General features: G+C 49.1%; 1 protein-coding gene across 2 annotated transcripts in view; it reads right to left on the bottom strand.

Annotated features, from left to right (window-relative positions):
- The window catches only part of CRCP (CGRP receptor component), a 112,773-nt gene that overhangs the window by 76,455 nt on the left and 15,547 nt on the right, over window positions 1-20,771 (bottom strand). For both annotated transcript variants that reach the window (XM_073558928.1, XM_073558926.1), the window contains exon 4: window positions 18,865-18,959. In XM_073558928.1, the coding sequence (XP_073415029.1) occupies window positions 18,865-18,959 (95 nt within the window). The remainder of the gene's footprint in view (window positions 1-18,864; window positions 18,960-20,771) is intronic.

The following is a 20,771-nucleotide window of genomic DNA, read 5'->3' as shown; positions in this document are numbered from 1 at the left end:
CACTTGCTGGAGATTTAACCCCAAATCCTGTTGTGACTGCTGGAGCAACTCTCTCTCCTTACCACGACCTCCCGGGGTCCCGCGAGATGCCCGCTTCCGCATGATGCCCACTCCCGGATCCCGCTATATCGACGGTATTTATTTTTTTTCAGCGCGGTTCCTTTAAAATTCCCATATCGGCGGATCCCGGCGCACCTACGGTCCGGTAGCTCCCGTTGGTGTTTCATAGGCCACGGATCCGTTCTCCGCCTTTTTGGCGGCTGCCAACTGACACGATAAACGTAAGTGTGAAACAGGCCTAAGAGGTTAGCTGCACACAAGTGTCTTCTAACTGTCACAGTGCTCACAGGTAACTTGACATTGTCTTTGATCATCCTTGTGGTCATCATTGGCTGAGCCTTTGCCATTCTGGCTATTCGTCCATCCATTCAAATGGTAGTCTTCCGTTTTCTTCCACATCTCTGGTTTGGCTTTCCATTTTGGCATTTTAGCAGAACAGCCCCTCATTGTCTGCACTTCCTTATAAGTTTTACCCTCTCCAATCAACTTTTCAATCAAAGTAGGCTGTTCTTCTGAACAATGTCTAACAAACCATATTTCTCAAGCTTTCAAGGAGAATTTCATGTACAACAAGTCCTGGCTTCACCCTTAGGTAAGGGTCATCCGATTCACACCTGTTTCTTGGCCTCACTAATTAAACTCCACACTGCTATTATTTTGAACACCCCCTTTCAATTAATTATTCTAATACACAGAGTCAAAACATGCAGATCATGAATGCGGAGTCTGTTAGTTTTCTTAGAATCTACTGCACCAACTGATAAATTGTTTCACATAATATAAAATTTATACCAAAAACAGTGATTAATCTGGTCAGTCATATTGGACTGCTATTATTTTGAACACTACTGTAAAAATATGCTATTTTGAAAGGACTTGTACAAAGTTAACATATTATTTACACCACAAAACACAACCAAATAAGACTTGCTCCTGCCAACTCAAACTATTTAACTAATTTAAATGAATCCAAAATGTCTGTATTACAATATGCCTGTCCCACAAACAGACCTTCAGACAGCCTAATCAGCAAAAAAAAACTAAAAAAAGTTATAGCTCTTGGAATATGGCAATTTTTGTGCCAAAGTAGTACAACGTAAAAAAAATAATAAAAAAAAAAATATATATATTTTTTTGCTAATATAGTACCAGCCCAAAGAGAACAGGTTATAAGTATATTATTTATGCCCCATAGTGAAGAATTAAAAAACGGAAGTTTTTACTAAGTGAATTCAACGGAAAAATAAGAATAGTTCTGCCTCTTGGAATGAACAGGGCAGTGGAGTCGGTAAGCCAAACCTCCGACTCAACGACTTCGACTCCCCTGCACTGCCTCACTACTGAGCATGTATATAAAGTGCAGCACAGATTATCCTGCACTGTACTACTGAACCCAATGTATTATATATTTTAGGAGTTGGTTCTTTTTATACTGACTGTGGCAAAATGGACAACGAATCCACGACTGACTCCGCAGCCCTGAAAACGAGGCTGGTGGACTACAATGGAGAGGAAAAAACATAGCATAGACTTTACCAGTAATTAGGATGTTAGTTTCAACTCAGCCCAAGGCCTCCTTCACACATCCGGATTTCCAGTACAAGTGGTGTCCGTGTTTTTTTTTCATGGACAGCACGTACCCATCATAACCTATTCTGCTAGGCACATGTCCATATTTTACATGGATCGTGTGTCTGTGAAAAACACACGGAGACATGTCTTTCTTTTCCAGCAGCACGGATGACATGGGCAAATATAGGTCTATTTGTCCGTGAAAAACATGGATTTTTGTGATAACTCACCGTAAAATCCTTTTCTCCGAGACGCTCATTGGGGGACTGTTAAATATTAATAATTTGGATATGTAATTCTTATTACAATTCTGTACTGAACAGTGCCTTCCGCTGACACTGCATGTGTTATTTTTGAAAGTTTAACTCATGGTAAAGGTCAACTCCATATATATATACAGTGGGGCAAAAAAGTATTTAGTCAGTCAGCAATAGTGCAAGTTCCACCACTTAAAAAGATGAGAGGCGTCTGTAATTTACATCATAGGTAGACCTCAACTATGGGAGACAAACTGAGAAAAAAAAATCCAGAAAATCACATTGTCTGTTTTTTTTTCATTTTATTTGCATATTATGGTGGAAAATAAGTATTTGGTCAGAAACAAAATTTCATCTCAATACTTTGTGATATATCCTTTGTTGGCAATGACAGAGGTCAAACGTTTTCTGTAAGTCTTCACAAGGTTGCCACACACTGTTGTTGGTATGTTGGCCCATTCCTCCATGCAGATCTCCTCTAGAGCAGTGATGTTTTTGGCTTTTCGCTTGGCAACACGGACTTTCAACTCCCTCCAAAGGTTTTCTATAGGGTTGAGATCTGGAGACTGGCTAGGCCACTCCAGGACCTTGAAATGCTTCTTACGAAGCCACTCCTTCGTTGCCCTGGCGGTGTGCTTTGGATCATTGTCATGTTGAAAGACCCAGCCACGTTTCATCTTCAATGCCCTTGCTGATGGAAGGAGGTTTGCACTCAAAATCTCACGATACATGGCCCCATTCATTCTTTCATGTACCCGGATCAGTCGTCCTGGCCCCTTTGCAGAGAAACAGCCCCAAAGCATGATGTTTCCACCACCATGCTTTACAGTAGGTATGGTGTTTGATGGCTGCAACTCAGTATTCTTTTTCCTCCAAACACGACAAGTTGTGTTTCTACCAAACAGTTCCAGTTTGGTTTCATCAGACCATAGGACATTCTCCCAAAACTCCTCTGGATCATCCAAATGCTCTCTAGCAAACTTCAGACGGGCCCGGACATGTACAGGCTTAAGCAGTGGGACACGTCTGGCACTGCAGGATCTGAGTCCATGGTGGCGTAGTGTGTTACTTATGGTAGGCCTTGTTACATTGGTCCCAGCTCTCTGCAGTTCATTCACTAGGTCCCCCCGCGTGGTTCTGGGATTTTTGCTCACCGTTCTTGTGATCATTCTGACCCCACGGGGTGGGATTTTGCGTGGAGCACCAGATTGAGGGAGATTATCAGTGGTCTTGTATGTCTTCCATTTTCTAATTATTGCTCCCACAGTTGATTTCTTCACTCCAAGCTGGTTGGCTATTGCAGATTCAGTCTTCCCAGCCTGGTGCAGGGCTACAATTTTGTTTCTGGTGTCCTTTGACAGCTCTTTGGTCTTCACCATAGTGGAGTTTGGAGTCCGACTGTTTGAGGGTGTGCACAGGTGTCTTTTTATACTGATAACAAGTTTAAACAGGTGCCATTACTACAGGTAATGAGTGGAGGAAAGAGGAGACTCTTAAAGAAGAAGTTACAGGTCTGTGAGAGCCAGAAATCTCGGAGTCTCGGAGAAATGGATTTTACGGTGAATTATCACAAAAATCCATGTTTCTCCTTCGCCTCATTGGGAAACAGATACTGTGAGACGTCCTAAAGCAGTCCCTGGGTGGGAGATTGACTCATCGATCCAAGCTACATGCACCTCTTGTTTAAAAAGTATACCACCGCTGCTTGGAGAATCCTACCCAGGCTCGCATCCACCGAGGCCTGAGCATGGATATTATAATGTTTGACAAATGAGTGCAGGCTGGACCAGGTTCCTGCCTTGCAAACCTGTTCCGTCGAAGCCTGGTGCCGAAGCGCCCAAAAGGCGCCCACTGCCTGGGTAGAGTGCGCTCCGATCCCTGCTGGAATCAGTGTGCCTCTAATGCGGTAGGAATCCTGAATTGTCCAACGAATCCATCTGGCTATGGTCGATTTTCAGGCAGCGAGTCCCTTCCTGCGCCCTTCGGGGAGCACAAACAGCGTGTCCGTCTGACGAAAGGGTGCCGTCCGCGACATGTACCTCCGAAGGGCTCTTACCAGGTCTAACGTGTGAAGAGCCTTTTCCACATGGCGCATCGGTGCTGGACAAAATGAAGGCAAAACAACATCTTCATTAATGTGAAAAGAGGACACGACTTTCGGCAGAAAAGGAGGGGCTGGTCTCAGGACCAACTTATCCTTATGGGAAGTGAGCAACGGAGCTCGGCAGGATAGGGCCGGCAGCTCTGAAGCCCGCCTGATGGAAGTGATGGCCACTAGGAACACCACTTTCCAGGAAAGGTACCTCTCAAAGAGATATCCTGAAGCGGTTCAAATGGAGCTTCCTGCAGAACACTTAGGACCAGGTTAAGCTCCCAGGCGTCCATAGGCGCCTTATAGGGAGGTACCAAGTGGGAGACTCCCTGAAAGAAAAGTCTTCACCTGCAAACTGGCAGCACTTCTGCGCTGGAACAGGACGGATAAGGCCGATATTTGTCTCCTGAGGGAACCTGGGGCAAAGCCCGAGTCTAATGCTCTACCGACTGAGCTATCCGGGCTCTCTAAGCCCGACTGGAGAAAAGCCAAGATGTTGGGGATCGAGAATCCCAGCGGGGAAACACCGCGGCGTCAACACCAAGCAAAGAACACCTTCCAGGTGTGGTGGTAAATTCGTGCTGAAGCAGGCTTCTGGGCGCTAATCATTGTAGCGACCACCTCGCTCCTGAACCCTGCCTGGGTTAGAATCAAAGATTCAACGGCCATGCCGCCAAATACAGGGTCCCTGAGTTTGGGTGGCAAATTGGCCCTTGAGACAGTAGATCTGGGTGCTCTGGCAGGCGCCAAGGAACGTCAGCGAGCAGCTGCATTAGATCTGCGTCCCACGCTCGACGGGGCTAGCAGGATCGCCGGCACGCCTTCCGTCTTGATATTTTTGATGACTCTCGGAAGCAGTGGCAGTGGGGGAAATAGATATGGGAGGCGAAACTGGTTCCATGGCAGAACCCACGCGTCCACCGCGAATGCCTGCGGGTCCCTGGCCTGGGCGACATATGTGGGCACCTTGGTATTCACTCTGGAAGCCATCAGTTCCACATCCTGAGCTTCCCACAGTTGACAAATCTGCTGAAAAACTTTGGGATGTAGAGACCACTCTCCGGATGCAAGACCCTGCCGGCTGAGAAAGTCTGCCACCCAATTTTCCACACCTCGGGATGTGGACAGCCGAAATCACCGAGTGGTTTGCTTCGGCCCACTGAAGAATGAGCTCGACCTTGCGCATGGTTTCTCTGCTGCGGGTGCCCCCTTGATGAGTCATGTAAGCCGCCGCCGTGGCGTTGTCCGATTGAATCCAGACGGGGCGGCCTGCTAGAAAGTGAAGAAACTTCTGCAGAGCCACCGAATTGCTCGTATCTCCAATAAGTTGATCGGGAGGCGTGCCTCCTGTGGTGACCACCGTTACTGGGCTGTGTGGTGGCGAAACACCGCTCCCCCACCGAGGAGACTGGCGTCGGTTGTCATTACCAGACAATGATCTGAGGGGAAAGGTTTCCCCTGGGCCAGAGAGGAACTGGCTATCCACCATCCGAGCGACTGCCTGACTTGAGAGGACTATCGGCACCGCCGATCGAGTGTGAAAGGATTCTTGTCCCAGGCTGACAAGAGGGCGTGCTGCAGGGGGCGAAGGTGGAACTGGGCGACAGGTATCGCTTCCATTGCTGCCACCATTTTCCCTAGAATCCTCATCCCGGATCGGATGGTATGAGGGACTGGTTGGCGAAGTGTCCGGACTCCCTGCCGAAGAGCTAGCACCTATTCCTGAGGGAGAATTACCAACCCTCGGCAAGTGTCGAAGATCATTCCTAGGAAGGAGATCCTCTGAGCTGGCACAAGGGATGACTTCTTTGCATTGCCAACCATCCTAAGCAGGCAAGAGTATCTAGCGTGATGTTGACCTTTTCCTCGCATGCCCGTATTGACGGGACCTTGACCAAGAGTTCGTCCAGATAAGGCAAGACGACTATGCCTTGAGAATGCAGTGTGGCCATGACAACTGCCATAACCTTTGTGAACACTCTGGGAGCCGTGGCTAGCCCGAAGGGTAGCGCTACGAACCGAAAATGTTGATCGCCGATGGTGAAGCGTAGAAACCTCTGATGAGGAGGAAAAATGGGAATATGCAGATATGCATCCTGGATGTCTATTGAGGCCAAGTATTCTCACTGCTCCATGGCCGATATGACAGAACGGAGAGACTCCATCTGGAAATGTCTGATCCTGATGAATTTGTTCAGAAGCTTCAGGTCCAAAAACAGGCCTGACAGACCCGTCCTTTTCGGGACCCGCAAAAAGGTTTGAATAGAACCCCTGAGCTCTTTCGTGTTCCAGCACTGGAACAATGACTCCGTTGTGCTGGAGCGATTTGATGGCTCCCAATAGAGCCCTTGCCTGGGTATCCACCCTGGGAAGCCGGGAAGAAAAAACTGTCTTGGAGGATATCTGACAAATTCTATTCTGTAACCTGAGGCCACCAATTCCTTTCCCCATGCGTCGCGAGCGACATTGACCCAGACGTAGTGAAACCAGAGTAGGCGGCCGCCCACCTTGCCGGTGTCGCCTGGTAAAGACCTCGAGTCATTTGGCCGACGATCTTTGGGATCTGGATCCCCTCGATCTGGGCTGCTGAGTATGCATTCTCCCCAATGGGTTGGCTCTATATGAGACCTGCCACTCCCTATCCTGGTTGGGGAGGCCTGAGGCGGCAGAATTGGCCGCTGTAGTCCTCACGGGGTTGCAAAAGGCCCAAAAACGTGCCTGAAAACGGGAGACGAAAAATCGTTTTGACCTTTTGTTGAGGGAGAAACCCACTCTTTCCTCCTCTGGGGTCAGAGATAAGTTGATCCAACTTCAAGTCAAGGACTTCTTAGAAGAAGAATTGGCTCGCCATGTCCTTAACCATAGGGCTCTTCTGATAGAAATTGCATTAGCGGCAGCAAGTGCCGAGCAATTGTCCGCATTCCAAAATGCATTGATTACATAGTCTCTGGCCATCGCCATCTGACCTGCGACCTCCGAAATCTCTGCAGGTAGATCCTGCTCGACCTTGTTTAATGTTTCTGACCATGATTTCATAGCCTTGGCTACCCAAGCTGCTGCGAATGAGGGAGCGAGCACTGACCCTGACGCCTTATATTCTGAGCGAGCTAAGCTCTCTATAAGGCGATCCGTGGGATCCTTAATTGGGGAAACACTAGGGACGGATAGCAGGGTCTTAGTGGCTCGGTACGAAACCGGAGGATCCCCAACGGGGATTCCGTTTATTTTTTACGGAGGTCCGGAGCAAACGGATACCCTGTTTCGAGTGCCTTTTGACCCGAGAAACGCCTGTCTGGACGTTCTCTGTGCCGCTGCACTATGTCCTCAAACTCCGGGTGAGAGGAAAAAATTCTGTGCGGGCGCTTCACTTGCTTAAATGCCATTTCATGCCCCGTAGCCGCTGCGTGACGCTGGAGTATCCAGGTCAAGGGGCTCGTCTGAGTCGCATTCTGAGGTCTGCTCGCTTTCAACCACTGGTGACGGGGCGCGAGAAGCAGAACTTACGGATGCCAAGGCACCGGATGGACTGGGCGACACCGTGTGGATTCGTTTCCCTTGGGTCTGCCTGGAGTGTGAGCTGCCCCTGCAGGCGAGGGGCTCTTGTGAGGTGGAGGTCCCCTCTAAGGCCGGCGAGTCACTGTCCCTGCCCCCATCTGAGGCCTGAAGGGACTCAATTGCATGAACTGTGACAGTGATAGGACCCACTCTGGGGGGCTTGGCACACTGGTCGCGGTCGCAGGGGAGGACAGACACTGAGGTTCTGTTAGATGTCGGGTTGTGGGCGCTACACAGTGGGAATCCCGAGCCTTGTCCTCTGTCTGTCATCTGCCCACACCAGTGGGTTCGGTCGCAGGGGAGGGCTCCTGGGCGCGCTTGGCGTCGCCGGCTTTGCATAATCGCTTGCTCTGCGCCCGCGGAAACGCAGCCCGACAAGAGATGCATGCTGCTTCTTTGGACATGCTGTATCTGTCCGCTGCTGGGGATAGGGGGAAGGAGGCAGCACCTCGTTTTCCCTGTGGTTTCCCAGGCAGCACTTACCCTAGTCTTGTGCCCCCCCGTTCCTGAACGCCTCCGCACAAAAATGACGCGCCACCAGCCGTGGGGCGGACCGCCTGCATATAGGCCGGTCCAGGGGCGGTATTTCCGGGTCTGCGGCCTAGCCGCGCTCCGAAGCCGGGGACTAAATTTATCCCCTGCCGCCCAGGCCCGGGGGGCGGGCCGCCGGAAATGACGCGCGGCCCGGAGGCGGAATTTCCTGTCGCAGCCTAGCTTGGGCTAAAGCCGCAGTCTCAATTTATCCCCTGCCCGCGACAGGGGGGGGGCGCGACTCCACGGCACCACAAAAAAAATGGCACTACTTACTGGCACGGACTTCTCCGCACCGCTCTGCAGCCACTGGCCGGTGGCATCAGACAGCTAAGGGCTCCAGCCCCGGATCTTCGCCGCAGGAGCCCTCCCAGGCCCTCTCCTCACTAATGATCCTCTTCAGCATCCCAGCTCAGGTATGTGAGGGGGCCTTGACAAAAATAGGACGGTGCAGGCACCCTAGCTCCATCTAACCCCTTCAGGGGGTGAGGAGTGGGACCGTCCCCGCCTTGCAGCACCGCAGTCTAAGCATTGGTGGAGCAGTGGGGGCCGCACGGACTAGTCTTGTGCCCCTGTACAGCCCATGGTTTTAATACCTAGGGGTGGTCAGGGCTAAGTCCGGCATTGTGTCCCACATCGCGGGAGAGGATACGTGGAGGGACACTCGCACGTGCTCGCCCGTTGATGGTTTGGGGAAATCGGACCCTTTCAATAGGATCCGTTGCCCCTGTCTCATCTTCATAGACGGTAAAAAAAAATAAAAAAAGGTCTGGGGAAAACGGCCCAGATATGTCCCACGGTGTGGGAGAGGATACGTGGAGACGATAATCAACACGTGCTCGCCCGTTGATGGTTTGGGGAGATCGGACCCTTTCAATAGAGTCCGTCGCCCCTGTCTAATCTTCATGGAAAAAAAAAGAAAAAGTCTGGAGCAAAACCAGACGTGTGTGCCTCCATGGACACTAAGCAAAAAACTGAGTTCCGCCCGCAATAGGGGCGAGGGTGTATACGACGGAGGAGGAGCTAACCTCTTCCACTTAGTGTCAGCCTCCTAGCAACAGAAGCATACACCCACAGTATCTGTGTCCCCCAACGAGGCGAAGGAGAAACACGTACAGCACACAGGTGGCATCAGTGTACAGTCTGTGTGTCGTCCTTGTTTAACATTACAATGTATAGGAGAAGCGGTCATTTATTTCTTTCTTCATCCATACCGGAAAACCATTGATGACAACCCTGATAGTAAAAATGGACACATTGATGACACACTCATGGAAAACACTGATGACATTGGTCCCGGTTTTCATTGACTGGTTTTATATGGTCGTGTAAAGGAGGCCTAATGCAACATTCACACATCCATGTGTCACAGTCCAAGGACCGACTGTGATACATTGACTGTCCAAGGGTCTCCTGACCTGAGCTTGACAGATTCATGCATGCCTGGGAGGCTGATAAGTTAGGGTCATTGCACGGACTGTGAAACAAGGATGGGTGAACGTGCCATAAAACTGAATTTAGAAGTCCATGAATTACCGGACTATTATGTACAGACTGGCCGCAGTTCTCCACACCCAAACTTGAGTTCAAGTAAAGCTGGAGTCACACATAGCAACTTACCAGCGATCCCGACAACGATATCAACGTGTCAGGATCGCTGGTAAGTCGCTATGTGATCGCTAGTGAGCTGTCAAACAGACAGCTTCACCAGCGATTAGCACAGCGATGCCGAGCGCGCGGCGTCGCTGTGTTCGTTAGCGCTGATGCCATATTCATGTCAAAAATAGAATTATAATAAAAAATATTGTTATTCTCTCCTTCCGACGTCCCGCGCAGCATTCCCGCCTCTCTCCACGCTCCGGTCCCAGTAATCCTTTGCGAGAATTACCACGATGACGTCCATTCTCGTGGGATCGCGAAGTCTCGCGATCATTTCTTGCAAAGGATTACTCGGACCGGGAGCGTGGAGAGAGGCGGGAAGACTGCGCGGGACGCCGGAAGGTGAGAATAACAATATTTTTTATTATTTTACAGCTGATCACTGGTCTCCCGCCTGTCACACGCAGAGATGCGTGCTGGCCAGCGGGAGATCAGCGACGAAAAAAATGTCCAGAGGTTTCTCACTGGTGAGATCGCTGTTGTGTCACAAAAGTTGTGACTCAGCAGCTATCTCGCTAGCGAGATTGCTATGTGTGACGGGGCCTTAAGGAAAACCATGGCCAATCATTACATGGATCATGTTTCCTGGCCGTCAAACTTTAGCCTTGCAATAACCTATCTTTCAAGTGAGCTAAACCAGCAGCAGGGTTTTTAAAGGGGACGTACAGCAGCACGTCTAACGGGGACGTACAGCAGAACAGCTGTATTTCCTTGTCTTCTATCCACATTGCACATACTGTACAGCTTCAGTACAGCTGCTAAGACAGAGGAAATATCCAACTGGGATGAAAATAGTACATATTACATTTCATTATTAATGCTGCGCTTGACTAAAATAAAGTAATGTGCTGCACTAGGGGGATAGAGGAATATTCTCAGTGACAAAAAAAATATAAAATATATCATAACTACAAGATTAACAGCTAACAAAAATAAAATAAATGTTGCTACAAGGAAAGCTTTCGAGACTTTGAGAAGTCAAAAACCCTTCAAAGTCACCAGTGGCACTAGCCCTTATTTACAAAGTCTATTTAAATTATTTTTTTCAGAAAAAATTACTCCTTTATTACTGCCCTCCCTTCAGTGGCTACATATAATTAATCATACATATAGAAGAGGTAATGGCATATGAATATAAGCAGAGACAAATCAGCACCATATCCATCTTTGCAGGATTTTCACAGCATCCAGAGGTTTCTAAACTATTTGCAGCAGACCAGTGACTTTGGATGATTCATTCAATGGTTCTCAGTGCCATCGCTGGCCACAACTTATCAATTTATTCCATGCATTGGCATCGGAGGTGTATATACCATACGCTCACTGTTAATTTTCCAATAACCGGCCTTAGTGGAAACAGCTGTAGCCTTCTTCGTTAATCATCGGCCAGGGGGTAGCAGAGGACTGTTCATGACAAAAACATAAATAGCACGGTGGGTTCAGTTCCAACCCCTCGCCCAGATTGCGATCTTTGACAACTGACAATGACACCGCTATCACAATCACTGTAGATAGAAAGTTGGCCAACATGTCTTTAGAAACTGACGTTGGGAGTGTGAGGAAGGTTTGGATGAAGACAAGTCCCTGCGGGAATTGGTGCAGCTAGCTGCTGAGAGATTGTACAATGCCCTCAGCCGTGCCTGTGTTTTCTTTGTTTTTCTAGTTTGTTTGTTTTTTAAAAAAATGTTCCTACCACCTGTTTGCGATTCCGTTCAAGACTAAGTTAATCGGTCTCCCTCTTACTAAACTCTCCCTTCTCCAATCTGTCCTGTACGCAGCAGTCAGGATCATATTCCTTGCCAACCACTACACTGATGCCTATACCCTGTGCCAGACGTTGCACTGGTTGCCTATCCGATATAGAGCTCAATATAAACTCATCACTCTGTAGGGAAGGTGACCTGACGGACGGACGGACTAGTCAGAGTGAAGAAAGATAGGTTTGCACAGTGTAGGTAGGAGTCAGTGATTACAGTGGGGAAACAACTAGGAAAGTGTAGTGGACGTGCAGTACCTTGGGATGACCATTAGATGGCAGGGTGGAGTGTGAGCAAAGGACTTTACAGCAGCTTAGGGCTTTAGAAACCGTTGGTCATGGGGGGCGTGGTGACAGAGTGACAGTTTCAAGGAACCGGGGGAGTTATAAATACTGAGGGAGGGTTCCAGAAAGTTCCAGTCCCCAGGGGGAGCTCAGGTGACAGGAGGACTACGCCAGTCTGTGTGCCCTGAGGAGAATCCAACCAAGGGGACTGAGGAGAGGAAACGTCAGGGGGGTGGTCCTGACAGGAAAGGACCGCAGCAGAGACAAGGCTCAGGGTGGAGGACACCGTATGTGTAACGACGAAACTGACCAGTAAAGTGCTGATGGTGTACGGGCCTAAGGCGGCCACAGTAACTGAGCTGTCAGGATTGTCACAGTGTGAGATGGGACGGTACGTATAAATACGTCCCTAGTGTAACGTACGGTGTTGAAGCGGCCCTGGACACGGAGGGCAGAGAGAGAGATATCGCGGTGTACCGAGAGGACCGTCAGTCGGACGGTGAACAATAAATTTGGACCTGTTGCACCCAGAATCTGCCTCATCGTGTCTCTCTGTCATCTCTGCGCGGTATAACGAGGGATCACCCCCCCAGCTCGGCACCCCACCACCGACACTACATTTGGCGTAGTCGGCAGGATCGCCGCCGCTAATACCTCATCTTCTGCGGCAGACCTGCCTCAAAGAATGGAAAAGGACTCGGACTACTCAGTTTGGATTACAATTACCGGTGGATTACGATTGGCTTACCAGTGGATTATAAATGAGGAGCGCAGTGATGAATCTGTGTGGCCAGTAGAGGATCCGGGGCGGTACCAGAGACCGTGCAGTATGGCGGCGCTCCTTCAACGCAGAGGCGAGGTCCGGGTGTTCGCAGTAGTTCAGAATGGACTGGGACCCCCTCCAACGTACCCCCGTGGACAGCAGTATGTGCCCGGAGGCCGACGTTTCCATACATTGGACCCTGACAGGTGGGTGGAGAGGCCTGCCAACGCCCCACCCCACAGAGGGAGTGACACCGAAGAAAAGCCTGGGAGCGACTGTTTGGCGCCATTCGATTGCTGCCCACCGGACGGTATGAGACGCTGCGGATGTCGGGGTATTGGCCGCCTAGAATGGCAGTGGCGGCAGGAGAACGAGCTGAGACAGAAGACGTCATCTTCGGGTCCATGGGCAAGAAGAGGAATCTGTGCGGAGCCCGTGCGGAACCAGAAGGAGCGGCCGCCATTGATACCGGCGGAGAGTCTCACCGCGGAGCCCCTGAGTCTGGAAGCTAGGCCCGCTGAGCAGCGAGTTGGAGAGCGGAGGCTGCGGGATGAGCCGTACGGTGGTGTGACGGAGGCCGTGGCGCCGGGGAAGGTGAGAGTTCCCCGGCCCTGCCGGCGGCTTCACAAGCGACCCCTATCATTTTGCCACAACACGCAGCCTCCAGTGTACCGGAAGGCCCGGCTGCGGAGGGCCCTATGCTATACGTAGAATTGAGCAAGGCCCTAGCTCCCGTTCCCGAATCTCCCCGCCCGGAGTCACCAGGGCGGAGCTTATTTATAGAAGGCGCGGTTGCACTCCCTCGGCCGGTGTCAGCCTCATCACCCGAACCGGCCGTTACTCCGGCTTTGCTGGGAGTTGTGGATGCGGCCTACCCTGTGGCCGCGGTGAAGCCAGTATTGGAACCGGCTGGGGTCTGTTTATCGGGCCCTGTGGACCAGCCCTCCGGAGTCACGGCTGCTCCCATCCGCTACCCGGCCCCAGCGGCTGCTGGGCCACAGATATCATCGACCGCCTCTGCCCCGCGCCCCTTCTCGACAAGGTCCCGCCCACCGGACTCTGGGACTGGCGCGGTACCCTCCGTTTGGGTTGCGGAGGTGGTAAAACAAAAGAAGGTTCGAGAGCAGGAGGTATGGAGCCTGCTTCATTCAACAGGGGAGGCTGGCATGGCGGTGGAAAGATCCCGGGGGCGGCTGGTGTACACCAATGTGGACCGGGGGTATGGCTTCATACGTGATCAGACTGGTCAGAAGGTATACGTGAACGTAGCCTCCATACGCCACGGCCGTGCCCTGGAAATAGGGGACTTTGTCTCTTATTATAAAGAATACTGCCCCCGCGGGTATTATGCGGTGGCGGTACCTGAGGAACGCCCCGTAAAGAGGACTGTATTGGACACTCCCTTCACCCCAGGAGTTCCACGGCTGTGGGCCCCTTGCTACCGGCCATCAGGAGATGGCCTGGACTGTCAGAGTCTGAAAGAACAGTTCTATTTTAAAAAAAAAAAAAATGTTTTATGTGATTAAGCTGGTTTTTTTTAGAATGTTCCTCTTACAGGATGTTATTTTACTGATTTGGAAACTTGACAGAACGGGGATACGAAGACAAGAGGGAGTGTTCATGTCCAAGGAAGGGGGAGGGAAAAGGAGTACTGGCGATGTTTATTGTTGAACGTTGAGTTTTAAAGCAAAAGAAAATGAAAAAAAAAATAATATAAAAATGGGTACTTGTGCTATTATAAAGTTGTTTATTGTATGATATGCCAAAGTAAAATGCAACAGGTCCGGGTTAAGGGAAGGTCTGTGGGACCAAAGGAAAGTGTGAGATCCGGTAGGGATCTAAGAGTTGAGGTCTGGGAGACCGGGACGCTGACCATGACATGTAATTGAAAGAAGGAAAATGAGTTGGAAGACGTGAGAAAGACAGCCGTCCTAGGTCAGGTCCCCAACACCACGGACACCCCTGAAGAAGGAAAGGCGGGCGCCGGCAATGATCTGGTAGGTGAGTGGCCTCGATCATGGCGTACCGGATAGTGAAAGGTAACAGTAGGGGAGAGTAGGGGAAAGATACACGCCGTAGAGAGAATACGGGTGTACCTTGCCCAATTTGAAAGACGTTGTCATGTGGCGTGCGCGCTGGTGAGTAGCAGTAGGCTGCTCAGAGCATAGTGCTCCCAGTATGGTTCGGCCCCCGCAGATAGTGGGTTTGGCTCAACTTCTGGTCCGACAACAGAATGTAGGTGTAGATTCAGAACGACGAAGGCAGGGATGACGATTGTCGAGGACGACAATGGACAAAGGAAGGGGGAGTGTAGGGAAGGTGACCTGACGGACGGACGGACTAGTCAGAGTGAAGAAAGATAGGTTTGCACAGTGTAGGTAGGAGTCAGTGATTACAGTGGGGAAACAACTAGGAAAGTGTAGTGGACGTGCAGTACCTTGGGATGACCATTAGATGGCAGGGTGGAGTGTGAGCAAAGGACTTTACAGCAGCTTAGGGCTTTAGAAACCGTTGGTCATGGGGGGCGTGGTGACAGTTAGAGTGACAGTTTCAAGGAACCGGGGGAGTTATAAATACTGAGGGAGGGTTCCAGAAAGTTCCAGTCCCCAGGGGGAGCTCAGGTGACAGGAGGTCTACGCCAGTCTGTGTGCCCTGAGGAGAATCCAACCAAGGGGACTGAGGAGAGGAAACGTCAGGGGGGTGGTCCTGACAGGAAAGGACCGCAGCAGAGACAAGGCTCTGGGTGGAGGACACCGTATGTGTAACGACGAAACTGACCAGTAAAGTGCTGATGGTGTACGGGCCTAAGGCGGCCACAGTAACTGAGCTGTCAGGATTGTCACAGTGTGAGACGGGAAGGTACGTATAAATACGTCCCTAGTGTAACGTACGGTGTTGAAGCGGCCCTGGACACGGAGGGCAGAGAGAGAGATATCGCGGTGTACCGCGAGGACCGTCAGTCGGACGGTGAACAATAAATTTGGACCTGTTGCACCCAGAATCTGCCTCATCGTGTCTCTCTGTCATCTCTGCGCGGTATAAGGAGGGATCACCCCCCCAGCTCGGCACCCCACCATCGACACTACAACTCTAACCCACAAAGTGCTCCACGCTTCAGCACCAGCACCACACTACATCTCCTCCCTCATCTCAATTTACCACCCTACCTGTGCCCTCTGTTCTGCTAATGACATAAGGTTAACATCCTCAATAATCAGAACCTCCCACCCCCGTCTCCAAGACTTTTTGTGTGCTGCACTAATTCTTTGTAATACACTACCCAGGACAATTTGATTAATTTCCAATACCCACAGTTTTAAGCATGGCGTAAAAATGCATTTTTTTTAGACTGGCCTATCATCCCACGTCACTTATCACACTATCCCTGTTTGGCCCATACAAAATTTTCTTCCAACTCGTTGACCCCAGTAGCCTCTGTTCACACCCTCCATGCACTTAATAGCCCTCTGTGTCTGTACCGTACACAAACTGGCTGGTGACCAGTTCATGCAGCTTTATGTAAAGAACCTAGTTAGTATATTAAGGTTGTACAGGAGAAAATAAGCACAGTTTACCGTTTACCTTTTGTGTCTCCTCTATTTCCTCATAGATTGTAAACTTGTGAGCAGGAAGCTCACTCCTTTCAGTATCTGATATACGTTTACGCTGTAATGTCTTTTATTGTTTGTACATGTCCCCTCTAAAATTGTAAAGAGCTGCAGAATATGTTGGCACTTTATAAATAAAGTTATTATCAACTGGAGAGTGGAAAAGCACAGCGCAGTAAACTGTATAGTGGCCGCAAAGGGGTACTGCACATCTGCTCCTATTCATTCGAATAGGGACGATTCTCTAGTACCCAAACAGCTGATCAGCGGGGGTCACGGGTGTCGCACCCTTAGGGTATGTGCACACGTAGTTTTTAGTCTCTGCGGATTTTGTAGAGAAAACCGCAGGAAATCCGCAGGACAAAGTGCTGCAGTTTTTCTGCGGTTTATCTGCAGATTATCTGCGTTTTTTCTGCGGTTTTGCCCTGCGGTTTTACACCTCATAATGGATGAGGTGTAAAACCGCAGCGTTTCTGCACCAAATAATTGACATGCTGCGGATTGTAAACCGCAGCAAAACCGCGCGGAAAAAAACGCAGCATGTGCACAGCTTTTTTTTATTTCCATAGGAAATAAAGGTACTGTACAACGCAGCAAAATCTGCTGCGTTTCTGCAGAGCCAGAAACGCAGCAGAATCCGCAGCGTGTGCACATACCCTTAGGGTACCGTTACACTAAAGCCCCCGTTACACATAGCGATATCGCTAGCAATATCGCTGTAACGTCACCGATTTTGTGACGCAGCAGCGATATTGCTAGCGATATCGCTATGTCTGATACTTACCTCCGACCGGCTCCCCCGCTGCTCATCGCTGGTCGTGCGAGAACGTCCTGGATCATTTCTCGTCGGGCGCTTCCTGTTGGGCTTCCTGTGGCGCCGACAAGCAACACGTGGACGCGGACGTCAGGATCGCCGCGTCTGACAGGTAAGTAGCGGCCCCCAACCGCTGCTATGTCGCTGGTGAGATCTGCCTGTGTGGCAGCTCACTAGCGATCACTTAGCGATGCACCAGCGATCCATATCGTTGTCGGGATCGCTGGTGCATCGCTAAGTGTAACGGTACCCTAAGTGATGCACCAGCGATCCCGACAACGATATGGATCGCTGGTGCATCGCTAAGTGGTCGCTAGTGAGCTGCCACACAGGCAGATCTCACCAGCGACATAGCAGCGGTCGGGGGTCGCTACTTACCTGTCAGACGCGGCGATCCTGACGTCCTCCCACCCGCATCGCCACAGGAAGCGCCCGACGAGAAATGGTCCAGGACGTTCTCGCGCGACCAGCGATGAGCAGCGGGGGAGCCGGTTGGAGGTAAGTATCACATGTAGCGATATAGCTAGCAATATCGCTGCTACGTCACAAAATCGGTGACTTTACAGCGATATTGCTAGCGATATCGCAATGTGTAACGGGCCTTTTAGTAACCTGACACTGATGACCTATCCTGAGAATAGGCTATCAATATAAAAGTACAGGACAACCCCTCTAAGCTTATGGTACCACTTTTGTTTGTATCAGTACAAAGTCATTATAAAAGCTATGCACACCTTCCTACAAGTTTTTTTTTTTTTTGCTTGCTAAATAAAAAGTAAAGCAATTTTCCAAATATTCTTTATTCAAAATGTTCCACAATCCTGTTGCTGAAGAGTGCCTGTAAATCCTTTATCTGAGTACTGTGCAAAAATGGTACAGAGCCGTAAGAGCTCGTGCTTGGTTTTGAGGCTTTCTATGCTAGCTCTCTCGCCTCTCAAGCCGTTTTCATCCATCAGTGTTTTGCAGTCTGAGTACCAAAAGTGATGTACGTACCCAAACTGGTCAGCCTCATAGGCAAGTGCCATATGCCCTTTACCCCTCCCATCACTTTGTGGCACAGCACGTCTCCTAAAAATATATTCAGTACAGGCTAGTTACTCCCTACTCTATTTTATTGCCATGTGATATATAGAGGACCTTAATTTTTAGGATCCCCTCTGTTTTTTCTACTTTCAGGATTGTGATATTATCTTGATTATTTTTCCTACTATTGAGTTACCAGTGTGTTACTTTCAGTATCTATTGGGACATGTGCAATTGATATCACATATAAAATACCTTTTCTACTATGGTCAATGCCAGAAAACCATTCTAAACAATTAGATAAAAAAGGGACTGGAGAGTGGCTTGGAAATGTACTGATGTTTAATAAAAAAAAAAACATGGGCATTGAAGAGTATTGACATTGGGGCAGGAGACCCACGGCCAGTCTGAACATCACATTGGAAAATACAGACATACTGCTGTAGAGATAGTCTCAGGAGTAGCAAAGGGTTGTACACAGCTCTGCAATGGACAGTGGAAAAAGTATTTCAGAGGGCACAGAAGAAAGGCCATAGTCAAGGAAGAAAGCACAGAGTGGAACGTATAGTTTTGGGGCTGTGCTGATAAATGAAAGAAAGTATAATGTAAGATATACTACAAGTGAAAACCGCAACAGCATGGACACACACAGATCTCATATCCAGCCTATATTACAGGAAGAGACACTCCAGCTAGAGAAAAATCTGAAACTTGAATCAGGCTGGAAACTGCACATCAGTGGTTTGAAAATGAAGGAATAATGATTCCAGACCAACACTTAGTGCAATGTTATTCCTTAAAGTTAACGAGTAACTTATGTACAAATCATTTTTTCTATGTCAGAGTTGTTCGTTTCCTCTAAACTTTTAGTAAACTAATTGGTACTTACTTGGTTAGCTTATGTCCTTTCAGGGCAATTAGGAAGTCTTGCACTACTTCAGGACTCTGTCGTTGACAGGGACTGTTAGACAAGTATTTTAATGTCTACAAAAAGATCAAGAAAATTAGAGAGAGATCAAGAAAGTTGCAATCAGACATTTTTATTAAAAATTCTGTTTTAACATACGTTCAATAAACATTCATAGTTTCCAGTGGCAGAGATGGATATGACAATATCGGTTGCCCCAGGCCCCAATAGGTGGCCCAACATAAATAGATTTTTAAGAAACAAAACATTAGGAGACATGCACAAGTGAAAACTGGAATGTACACTCCTTAAATAATACTAAAACTAATTATCTGAACTTTGCATTTTCATGATTAAAATAGTCTCTGAGACAGCTCCCTGTTTTACCGACAAATAGAAGTAAAGAATTTGCCTTTTGTGAAACAAGAGTGTGTGGTGAAATTCCTGATTGCATCTCACAGAGCTGCTGCCGATGACTGACAGACTTCTCCCTACGTACACATGAGGGTGAAACCTATCAAATGGCGCCGGCTGGAGACCATAGCCAGAGATCGGATTAGACTGATGCCATCCCTGGCCTGCTTCTTCCAAAGTTACTGCACATGACTGACATGTCTCTCCTTATGTATATACAAGAAAGAGACATATGAAATGGAGCAGTGCATATATAATTATAATAATATTATACCTGGCTATAATGATACACCCAAGCTCTGACTCATGCTGCATGCTGTTTGAGCAGCATTGTTACACCCGGTTCTGGCGCTGGTTCCAGTTCTGGTCCTTCACCTGGCTCCTGACGCTGCCCCTGTACCTCTGCGAGGTCCCTGCCAGGATCCTCGCTCTCTCTCTGTCCCTCGGCATCCTGTTACTGCTTCTCTCTCCTCTACTTCCTGGCGTGCTGCCAGCAGGCCTTCACGGAGAGTGATTAGGATGCGAGCGCTTACCCTCGGTCTCTTAAAAAGACAGTGCGCATTTTTTAAAAAAAAATATCAATTAAGCAATGGCAGCGTACTGATTACTATTCCTGGCCCCTCTGCCATAGGGAGAATTCCGGAGCATCGAGTATCTACTCTTGCTAATCCCGGTTCTGTCTCTGTTCTGCCTGCGCTGTATAGCATTCCGTTTTTGCACTCCGCTTATACTCTTTTGTCTCCGCAGAATATCAGTGACCAGTACTTCGGCTATTCCAGACGACATCTGTACCATAACTCTCAAGTTCCATCCCGTTCTGCCACTTAGCCATCCGTAACCGTGGACAACACTAAAGTCGCCAGAGCCAGCTTCACCCCACATACCCGATGTCCGCCGGTCAGCTCCACTATATCTGTAATATCTGTTTACCCGTTTGTCCCACTGGGACAGCTGCTACGTGTCCGGGGTCTAACTGGAGGTAGCAACTGCGTCCCCCAGGTATCCCACTCTGGTCCTGTCCGAAGGATCTTACTACGGGTACCTGGGGCTCACTAGTTACGACCCCTTCGGAGCCTCCTGGACCGTGGTCCCAAGGTTCTACTCAAAAAATAAAAGACGAATGTGAACTTCACCACCTGTGCCTCCGCTTCCGTTTGTTACAAGCATGAATCAGGTAATAGACTCCCTTTAATACGATATTTGCTATTAAAAACAAATTCAAAGATACTATCCAATAAAATAAGTTAGAAAATAGTTTGTCCTAGTAATAGTAAACAACCTCTTTAAGCAGTATCCTCTTGACATTTGCGCTAGTAAAGCTACCAGTACATGCGTCCATTCTATCGGTAGGCCCCACAGCATCTCATTGGCCTCCATGTGGCCCGGTATGTGTCATTATATATATATATTTTTTTTTGCATTAAACAAAAGTACACCAGACTGCACTATTCACACCGACAACCAATGAAGGTTTA

The sequence above is a fragment of the Dendrobates tinctorius genome, unplaced genomic scaffold (genome assembly GCF_039654945.1).
Source record: "Dendrobates tinctorius isolate UK_male_01 unplaced genomic scaffold, ASM3965494v1 ptg000263l, whole genome shotgun sequence".
Classification (NCBI taxonomy): domain Eukaryota; kingdom Metazoa; phylum Chordata; class Amphibia; order Anura; family Dendrobatidae; genus Dendrobates; species Dendrobates tinctorius.
Note: the sequence above shows the minus strand (reverse complement) of the source record. Positions and strands in the feature narration are given on the sequence as shown.